At 39.6% G+C, this 10834-nt stretch overlaps 1 protein-coding gene across 1 annotated transcript in view; it reads left to right on the top strand.

Moving 5' to 3' along the window:
• Positions 1-3598: 3598 nt before the first annotated feature.
• LOC131216040 (uncharacterized) overlaps positions 3599-10834 on the top strand; it is a 108466-nt gene continuing 101230 nt past the window's right edge. Inside the window, exon 1 of the mRNA XM_058210438.1 lies at positions 3599-3688. Within this exon, the coding sequence (XP_058066421.1) occupies positions 3599-3688 (90 nt within the window). The remainder of the gene's footprint in view (positions 3689-10834) is intronic.

Genomic DNA, 10834 nt, shown 5'->3' with positions numbered 1-10834 from the left:
ACCGGCTTACGGCACAAGCTGCGTTGATGTTTAGTGTGGTCATGTTTGTGTGACAGCTTACAAGTGGCTGTCAAAGAGGATGGCTACGTTCGCAGAGTACGCTCAGAGTTTCGTTAAATAATGATATTCGTCAAAGCCAAAATATGTATGTATATATATATGATAAATGGAACATTTAAAGAAATAAAATTATTCATTTCAAACTCTACACGTTAATAACATTTTTCAATAGCATGAGATTAATCAGTGCTCTAAAAGTAAGAGAAAAACAATGTTGTAAGAGTTTATTTAATTTTGCTAATCTAACGATTGAAGAAATTAAATTATCAATTTCGAACCTTCGCTCAAACACGAAGAGATATACAGTGTTGTAGATATTTATATAATTTTTCAACTCACTTCCAGAGACTGCGTCGCATCGTTTAAATAAAAACTATATTTTTCCAACCATGATTTGTATATTGAAGAATATTCGTATGAAACAATTACTAAGACGACGTGAAAGCAAAAACATCACGACACTGATGAAGGAATATGTTGAAGTCAAGAGATGAAGAGTAATTGTTGTAAAAATAAAGCCGGTCAAGGAACAAACGGTTAACAGGTATCAAACAGCGTGGTTAACCCAAGGTTAACAAGATGTTTGTCAGATAAGTTGTGCAGATGGCCAACTTATCCTGTTGCAGCTGCATCAGCAGTTGTATCGGCCGCAGCAGCAGCGGCCGCAGCCTCGGCCTTCAAGCGCTGTTCTTCTCGCCACGCCTGTTGTAGTTGCAGCGTTGCGGCCCGACAGGTTCGGGCGAAGCGCTGCCAACACTCCGGTCTCCGTAGCATCTCGCTCGCCATGTTGTCCGGCGTGAGGGGGGTGCGGCCGTCATCCGCCAGCAGCTCCGCTCTCTCCCGCTGGAACAGCGGGCAGTAGAACATTACGTGTTCCGCTGACTCCGCGGCACCAGGACACCAGATGCAGTCAGGGGATCGTGCGAACTTATTTACGTGAAGGTACTCTCGAAAGAATCCATGTCTCGAGAGCACTTGGGACATGTGGAAGTCCACACGTCCATGTTTCCTGCTGACCCAGCGCGTGACGTCCGGGATGACTCGGCAGGTCCAGCGTTGATACCGGCTAGCGTCTGGTCTTAGCCCCGCCGCCGCCCACTGCTCTTGCCACTGGCTGATGGTGCGCAAGCGCTCCCTCTTGCGCAGGTCAGTGGATGATTGTACTTCTAATCTGCTGTCCTTCACCGTGAACACCGTCGGTTCATACTGTTGTGGCTATTGGCGTTATAAAACGATAGATTGACTTTCTCGGGAATGCAGTATACTTTTCAAAATGTTGAATTTCGTAAAAATGTAACATCGAGTCGGAAAATGTAACATAAATACGGCCCATCCGTTCTTCTGAGATTAAAAAAACATTAAAATAGAAGCTAATTAAAACAACGGTTGGTTGACTGATATGGTATCATATACATAGATAATTTAACAGCAGCTAGAGCAAAGTATATTTGTTCAAAGTTGTTCTTGTTTAATTGCATTACTATCGTTTATTTAATGTTAGCATTTGTGATATATATTTGCAAGAACTTGTGTAAGTGAATGTGTGAAGTATTGTAACATACATGTTTTAACATCTACCTTCGTTTTGAGAGAGAGCTTGAGAATTGTGCGTCAAGGACGTGAACGAAGTGAAAGCTTCCACAATGTTTTCGAAAGTTACTTATCTTGTAAACGACATTTATTTTATTTTTTATATTATTATCGTAAAACAAGCAGAGGCGTTTCAAGCAGAGACTTTAAGCTGTATGCTCAAGTTCGAACTGGCGTCTTTTGGGTATAAACTGATGAATCGGTGTAGCGCAGACGGATGTTTTTCGAATGAGCCACTTGTAAAACTACGTGTGACAGACATTTTACTAAATCTCAATACGAAAATTAAAACAAATTCTCAAACCGCTTCCAAAGTAGGACCGCATCTTCATCCAATTCCATTGTTTAGAGATGATCATGCTTGTATCGGATTGAGGTCCATCTGCTCAAAAATTGTTCAGCATCTCTAATAGTTTGTTGGCCTGCCATACATTTTTGCCAAGTTTCTCATAGTGTGGACGCCGGTTAAAGCAGGCCTCGTTCTACACAACCCATTTTAACTAACAACAAACCTCCGTAATGTTCGTGGATGACAGTAAATCATTAAAAGCGCGAGTGGGAAAAAACGGCACTCTCGCGTCGAGTGTGAAATCCGCGGTCAGCTTCGCATATTGTTCGGATGTCCGGAAAATCATCGAACCGTCGAATAAACACACATCGTGTTGCTTCAATTTGTTGGTGTCTACCCGTGGTGTAAAGAAAGGTGTGCGAGCGATTCACGCGAGTAGCAGCTCTGACGGCGCGTCGGTCAAGTCAGTTTACGATTTACTGTTCACCATAGACGTAGGTGTTTCACGAACTGGCGTGCAAACCCTTTTTACCGTAGTGCTTTGCAGTGCGAATACAAAAAAAAAGAAAACCTTAATAAGTTGAATACGGCTGCATGAAACAATACCAGCCCTTGTAGGGAACGACGCCTCACATCCGGCGACTTTCAGACGCGAAGCTTTTAAAGTCAAATAGGCTGAAAAAAACAAAGTAGGTGCAGTACAAGAATAATCACATTGCCAAAGACTACTACCATGGCTGCGCTTTGTGACACCATTTTCGACGTGAAAGACTTTTTCGTGTACACGTGTGTGCCGTTTTTCGGTTGTTTTCTGTTTTTTGCCATTCATTAGTAACTTCCGTTCACAACCATTTATTTTCGCAAATTCGTCAATCTTTGAACGTGCTCTTAGCGTTCGATTTGGTGTGCATCAGTGGTGTGCGATTGTGTTCTTCAAAGATGATTCTTTCTCTCCTTCCTGGTTTTCTTGCCACGAATAAAAACCAAGGTTTCGTTTCGTCGAAGGATCATTTGCTGTGAACCGATCAGGATAGTTTGTGAACCTTCCAAACAGGGCACTGGAATTACATCTTTATGTTGCTTGATGTCATTTGAAGAGTCCGTTGGTGTGAAATGTGAAATGTAGTGAATAACAAACAAAACAAAACGTGCAAACAAACAAAAAATCTTGTAGATGTTTATGAGACCCGAGTTTTGATCGTTTTTAAAAAAAGAGGAACGTGTGTCAACGTGTATCCATTCTCTGCCTGTGGGTTATCATAGTACGGATTGTAGTGCATTTGGAGTTGTACTGGAGCACCGGATCTTCCTCATAAAGTGGATTAGAGTGCACTGAAAAGAAAACAAGAAAACCGAAAAACTATGAAATATTGAAAGCAAAAAAGAAGAAGGGAAAGACCCTCTGATTGCAGCTAGAGGTCTAATTATGTGGTCGGCAGTCGATAAAAAATAATTGGCGAAAGAGAAACGAAGTGGTAGCAACCCCACTGATAGTGTTGAAGTAAGTCTCAGATTGGAGTAATCGATCGGTTGGATGGATGGCCATTGACGGCGACTTAGTAATCACCATCAAGACTACATGCAAAGGTGCCCCAACACACCCCCTCATGAGCAGGGTCTTTATACGACTCGTAACATCATATTACAGAAGCGACGAGAATGGCATACGGTTTTTGGCGGGTGCTAATGAAGCAGTGCTCGAAGGCTCGGCTGGGAATGCAGAACAATTCCTCATCGCTGGGTGAAGATGTGAGTTTGAAATCAGAGATTTAAATAAGATTTTTCTTCATAATTTTATTAAACGACAAAACGGAGAAATGGCTTGGATTTATGCATGCAATTCAACCAAACAGTCAACGGTTCCACATTTTAAATTTGCCAATACCGTGCTTTAAACACGAAAAACAAGAGCATTTGCCCGAACGTAGGCGACAATTACAGTGTTTTCTCTTGCTTGCTGGCGTTGCGTGGTCTACAGATGCAATTAATATCCGACGGCAGAAGTTTGTTTCACTCATAACCTAAAACTCATAACCTCAACTCATACCTAATATCCAATACCCTCATAACCTAATATCCTAATATCCAATTTAACGGCAGCAGTCGTGTGCTAGTAACGCATGAGAAGATTTCTGGTCTCCCAAATGGTCCATATCGTTCGGTGAATGATCATCATTTTTACTTACCGGCTGGGTGCGGTTTGCTAGTGCAAACCATCATCAGCAAGCGAAAATTAGTGAAAAGCGAACGTCCAGTGTTTGTCTTAGGTTACTTTAGCCTGTAATGTGGCTGGCACCAACAACGTTGATAATAGCCGTTGGTCAGCGGATGGAGAAGAGTCAGGAGAATTAAACCACAGTTTGGGAACGGATAGGTTGGTGGATGGCAAATGTGCGCACTTTCCCGCAACCGAACGAAGCATGCGCCAGAAAAACATATGACGGAGAGAATTAAGCACCGAACCAAAGACTCCGTTAAAGAAAAGAAACTACTCTCTCCAAACGATGAATTCGATTTAAAAAGATTGTCCAGGTAAAATAATATTGCTTTGAGGGCTGGTACTGTACCGATGTTTAGTTTAATCTCTAAATTAGATTCGTATTCATTCAACTTTGGCAATTTGATGGGTCATGTTCAAACGTGCCCCCTCCCGTTATGATAATGATGGTACATTTTCCAAAGGGGGGCGTTGGGATCGTTTGAAGATTTCGGATTCGATCGGTGTTTAATAGTTGAACAATTTGGACGTATTTTTCTGTGAAAAATACGTTAAGGAACGTTTTCAAGGAACGAATGGATGTTAAAGTTATTTTGTTTACAACAGTCTTATGTACTAAATGTACTAAATGTACCAAATGTCTGAGTCAGCGTTACTGAGAAACAGACGCAGAAAACTCAATGGTATGCGTTACGAAAAATTAGAAAATCATATTCAAGCTGAATCCCAGATCCTTGACTTTAGGTGTTTTAATTATTATTCAATAATTCACTCTACGCTCCGAGCACGGGGTAAAATGTGTATTGCAAGATTTTAGTTACGTATGGCTGTAGTAGTAGTACAAACGCTCCCATGCTCTTAGGCGCAGCAGCAACCAGAGTTCAGCGCCGCTGAATGCACAAAACTATGTTTTTAGTTTCATTGTCACCGCCCGACATAGTGTCATAGGGATTGCATGAATCGTTCATTCCAAACTTTAGGTGCGCGAGAGTAACTTTTTGCAGTAAAAGCATGCCCATGTCTCAAATCTGATATGGTGAGTTCGCAAATATCTAACGCAAACGTATATCGCATCGATTTTTCAGGGTAAATAGAACGTAAAATGCTTCACATGAAAATTCCGAGTCTCTAGCGAAATGCATATCGGGTGCCAGCGATAAGTTGTTGTGTGCAGCTATTCGTCTTCACCATTGGTACTGTACAGGGTGTTCCATTAAGACTTAGAGATTGAAATGTTAAATAACTCCACCAGTTTTTAGTCGATTTTGACAAATGAACAAAAATTTTTTAGGGCATAAAATGCCGTTTATTGACAATTCACTCAAAATACAATATCGATCAAATGACTGCCTCCATTAGACACACAAAATGCAGGCCGTTTTTGAGCATTTTTCATTGTATCGTGAAAAGCGCGTTATAGGTTACAACTTTTGAATTCTCTATCTCTTTAACTAGTCTAGTGCGATGTTAACAGCACTGACAGCGTAAGCGAAGGTTGAAGGTGAAGGTTGCTCAGTGTTGACCAAAACACGAATTTTCGCGCTAGCTGTTAACTAACAATAGGTGGTTGTATACATTACTCTTACCAGACCTCCATTCCAAACCATCTTAAAATGGAAATGCCTAGCACTATTTTCATTTGTACTAGTTAAAGACCGTTACTCATCGTAGGTCGGTAGGTCACGGCTTGAGTATTGCAACTGATGTTTCTAGCCACAAGCTTCTGTTATGGGTTAAAGTTGTGTGAACAAAACTCGACGAAATTGTCGGTTATGTAGTTATTGTGTCATTTTCGTGTTGTGGAAGATGGAACGACGCCTTTAATTGTATAAAATAATTTGCCACTACGGATAGACTTTTTGATTGAATAATTACATTGACAAGCAAGACGAAGTGACTTTCTCTATAATATCCAAACTCGGATTTTTATGTACTGTGTTATTTTGGTTTTGTTCAAATATTCAAATGGTGAACATGTGCTGTGTTGTTTTAGGAGGTAATTAAAATATGTTCTATTTACTGTTCTCGGAGCTTGTTAAGATTGCCAGTTCGATGCTTGGTACACCAGATTTTTCTTACAACATTGCCTTGATTGTTACCTTGAGAATGGAACAGAACGAAAGCAAAAGGTGCCGTTGGAGTAAATTGCAGCAATGGGTTTTTTTCCAACTGCCAAGCGCATGAAAATGAACTTAAGCGTGAAGTAAAAAAAAAGGTGAAAACTCGTTCGATTTCGTGCCCACGTAAGAGTACTTCTAACGTTTAACGCAAACAAATTATCTAACAGAATTGTGAGCTGACCAAAAAAAGAAAACCTAAACAAAGAAAGGGGTTTAGGTTTTCTTTTTTTGGTCAGCTTTGGTTTGCTTTACTTCCATAAAGCTTTATAAACTGACATCATGAGGTTGCTAGTGTCGGATAAAAAGAAATGAAACTAGGTTAAACTGGCGCAAAACCGTGGTTGTTTTTGAATTCAAAGCTTTTATTTGCCTCTTGCTTTTAAGCTCTTAAATTCAAAGGGCAATTTATTTGGCGTGTTGTACGCGTGGACAGTGTAGTTTGCGAATGAAGGGTATGAAGGTAGGTATTTATAATACTACCGCTGTTACCTGGTGTAAGACAGCCATTGTTTTTTTCATGTTTATGTGGGAGTGTAAAATCGATTTTATGCTTCGTTTTGTTCTAGCATCTTTGTCATAACAAGTGTTCTTTGTTGTTTTGCGAAATTAAACTAAACATTTCTTTTGTTCGTTAAGTGTTGAAACGAAGGCATAAAAATCGAATAAAAAATGGGGCAATATTACGTATAAATTTGATTAAGGAAAATTAACCTCTAGTCATCTACTGTATATTTGTTGGGTTTGGATAGAAAGTAAGCAAAGAAGTCACGGGTTCAATTTCTATGCCCATATCTCTCTGACCAACAGTTGTGCCATGCTTTATGATATGTACGAAAGCTAGATTTAGTTAAGTAAATGTGTTTTATGCCAGTTTGTGTGCCTGAATATGTGAATAAAAGTAAGAACTGTAAGAAAATAAACACGGAGGCTATGGTTTTCAATGTCATAAGATTGTCTTTTCGAATCCGTGTTTGGTATACTTTAGGTGATATTGGAATATTTTTCTTCAAAATATTCCGATTCTTGCGATCTTCTTTTAAATGTTGAAAATAGGTATTTAAAATATTACCCCCGTTACCTGGTACGATTACGATTTATGATTAGCTACTCGTCTCTCGATGGTAGCGTTATATTTTCAACTGTACACCTTTCTTCTTAAGAGATGAATGGCAACACCTGCAGGTCAAAGTCTCTATAAATCACAAGACACAAAAAAACACCTTTCTTCAGGTTGCAAGCCCCTTAGCGTAAACTCCAAAAGTTTGCCTCTGTCAACGATAACGCATCGCGTTGACAGATCCTAATGGATAAGAAATAGTAAAAGTAGTTTTGAAGGGTAAGCCATCGGCTGTTCGCCAAAGCGTCGCCAGCGGCTCGTAAATATGTAGAACATACAATCGGTTTCTACACTTAACTCTAGTCAGTGGATCGTGCTCGACCTGAATTTTGTGTCACGTGTACCCTTCATAGAGGTCCACAGGAAATGGCGGTTGGTTCAATTTCTTCGCCGCGTCTTCCGAACATTCCCAATCGACCAGTAACTCACTTGAGCTTAGTGTCTAACTTGAATGTCCCGATCATTTATTATCTTACGATATCGCTTAACGGAGGAAGGCAATTCCGTCGAGGCTACCAATATCGTTTCCGATGTTTGCCTGTTTTCGTATACCCTATCAGGGGCAAAGGGTACACATGTTTATTTATCCCCATCGGCCGTCGTCGAAGTTTCGCGGAAGCTAACTAGGTCTAGGTCCGTTGTCAGCTGCCGGAACTGGTCATAACCCACGACGCCTATCGTTAACGCACTTCTGCATTGCGCCGCATGCTGTGCTGGAAGTTCGTTTGCCGACTAGTAGTAGCGGCATCGGAAAGAAAAGTGCCGGCGCAAAATTACTGTGAAAAGTACACGAGAAAAGTCGAAAGTCGTATCAGGGCCGTGGCAGCGCCACCATTCATTCATCATAAGGTGACCTAGATTTATGGCAGACAACCTTTTGGCGTTTGGTACAAAATCGATAGATGGCGCGATATTCATTCCTTAGTCGGGTGCGATTACCTTTTATCTCTCCACTTAGCGGGCTTGAAACAATGTTTGCACTGTTCCCCTGAGAATTTCATTAAAAGCTTTTGGTAGGTCGCTCCCCAAGAAAGGAATGTTTGTTTGCACCTCGATCCTTGCGAATTCGTTTGTAGCACTTCATCATTGTCGGCTAATGTGTTCAACTGTGAATAGTGCTTAAAGGGAACCGTCTCTAAGTTTGCTCAAGAAAATACAAACATTTTACGTTAGTGTTTGAGAAAAGCAACAAATGAAAGTTATCGCTTATCACCTTTGAAGCTCGCATGGTGGACGTTGGCGATTGCGCATCAGGTGTACCGTTTGAAAGCTTTACATACCCATCAAAGCTCCTCCAAATGTCACTCTTGTGGGCCAGCGCAGCGTAAAAGCCCTAGACGGGCCAGGATACCGGTTTTTCCTAGTTACCTAATACGCGGTACTGACGATGGTTTATCCTTTGTGCTGATGTTCCAGGAAACCATCCAGGCGTTTCCTCTGGCTTATATGAAAATATAATCAAAGTATTGTATAAATAAGTCTACAATACAAATGACGTGCCGGCAAATGTGTCAAACAAGTACCATTTCACAAACCATCGTGAGACAGGTTGCAGGAACATTCGATGATTAGAGAGAACTTTAAAAATGAAAAAAGAGATTTTAGAGGAAAACGGAAGAAAAGAGATACAGTGAACATCAATGTGACAATTGGAATAGGTATTTGAAAATTATAACAAAATGAAATACTTAAACCCGAATTATCCCCGGTACACAACATTGTTAAGCCGTTGTTAAGGAAATTGTAAGTTGTAAGACAGCCATTGTTGTTTTCATGTTTATGGGGGAGTGTAAAATCGATTTTATGCTTCGTTCTGTTCTAGCATCTTTGTCATAACAAGTGCTCTTTGTTGTTTTGCGAAATTAAACTAAACATTTCTTCTGTTCCTTAAGTGTTGAAACGAAGTGACAAAAACCGAATAAAAAATGGCGCAATATTACGTATAAATTTTTCAATGATTTCATAAAAGAGCATCTGCGATCTGAGTATGTTTTTGCAAAGTGCTGTTTTTTTGTACAAAATCTAGATATCGAAATATACTTTCGTTGGAATCTGGTAAAATGAGGGACATTCTATTCAATTTCAATGTTGCGCTCATTTTTATTTATATAATGATTAATGATGCTTGCAAATATGATTCCAAACAATTTAGTTTATTGCTACATTATTTTTTGTTCTCTGGTACAGTGGTATTATTGAAAAGGAGAAAATGAAAAAGTGATCGGTAAGTTATCAGTTACGACAGGTTAGTTATCAGTTATAGTTATCAATAACGACAGTTCTTGAAATTATTTGAATATGATTAGTATTGTGATACATACAGAATAGGGTGGTTTTCGATAGCAAAAAAATGTGTTTACATTGCCTCGCATGATAGGTCCCGTTGCGTTGCACTTTATAAAAGCGTAGATCATTCAACTAGGTAACTAGTTCAAGTTAGGTCGAAAATAAACTCGATCCGACATATTACAACGTTCAATGTATTGAACCGTTGTTAAATGAATAAAACCTGTTGTCGTTGTCGCTGCTGGAATGGTGTGTCTGGTGTAAAGTTGGTGCAATATTGCATCGTCGCTTGGGTTTTGCGAAGCAGAAAGAGAGTCAACATGTATGGAATCTATGCGAATAAATTTTAATCTCCTTTCCGTGATTTTCCGTAGAGCTACGACAACGTTACCCGTGTTCATATCTACGGCAGAGGTTATAGTAGTGTTATCATGGCTTTGAATAACATTTTTAGCAGTATCGAGCGCGCCGAAAACGTTATAAAACATAGCAGTACCTTTAAAAAAAGGGAAAATTTGCTCATACAGCCAAACTCAGCAGGAAGCTGTAGAAAATTCCGAAAAAGATTAAATTCGTACGATTGTTGAATGGAGGATGGCGTATGCTTTGGTAACATACACACACACAGTTCCCAGTATAAATGGTATCTTCCGACAATTGCAACATCACCTACGAGCATTTGGCAATATCAGTTTTCAGGTAGGCACGGCGGAATGTGCATTGCACGCCATTATCCCTAACGATGAACTTTTAGTTAATAATTATTCATTTACAAACTATATAAAGCCATGTGCTTTTTGTTTTCAAGATCAGGTTTTGTGGATAACATCCGTAACGCCAAATGTTCGGTTTCATTTTTTGTTCGTTTTTCTAAAATTAATGGTTCGATGTGCATTATTGGGTTTTAGTTTAGTAGTTCATGAATTTCGTTTGAAGAACGGTAATGAATCGTCCTGGCGTTACTTAATGATCTACATTTATCAGTTGTCATTATGAATAGCATTATTAGCTTTGTACATAGAGAGCATTTTTGGTAATTTTTTGAGAATATTTAACTTCAGATTTTCCTATAAGTATTATGTGCAGTAATATTAAAATCTCCTTTACTTTTTTTGTAAGAGCACATTGTAGGCCACTAACATCTTATAAGGGCT

Source organism: Anopheles bellator, chromosome 1 (assembly GCF_943735745.2).
Source record: "Anopheles bellator chromosome 1, idAnoBellAS_SP24_06.2, whole genome shotgun sequence".
Lineage (NCBI taxonomy): Eukaryota > Metazoa > Arthropoda > Insecta > Diptera > Culicidae > Anopheles > Anopheles bellator.
This window is presented reverse-complemented; position numbering and strand designations above follow the sequence as displayed.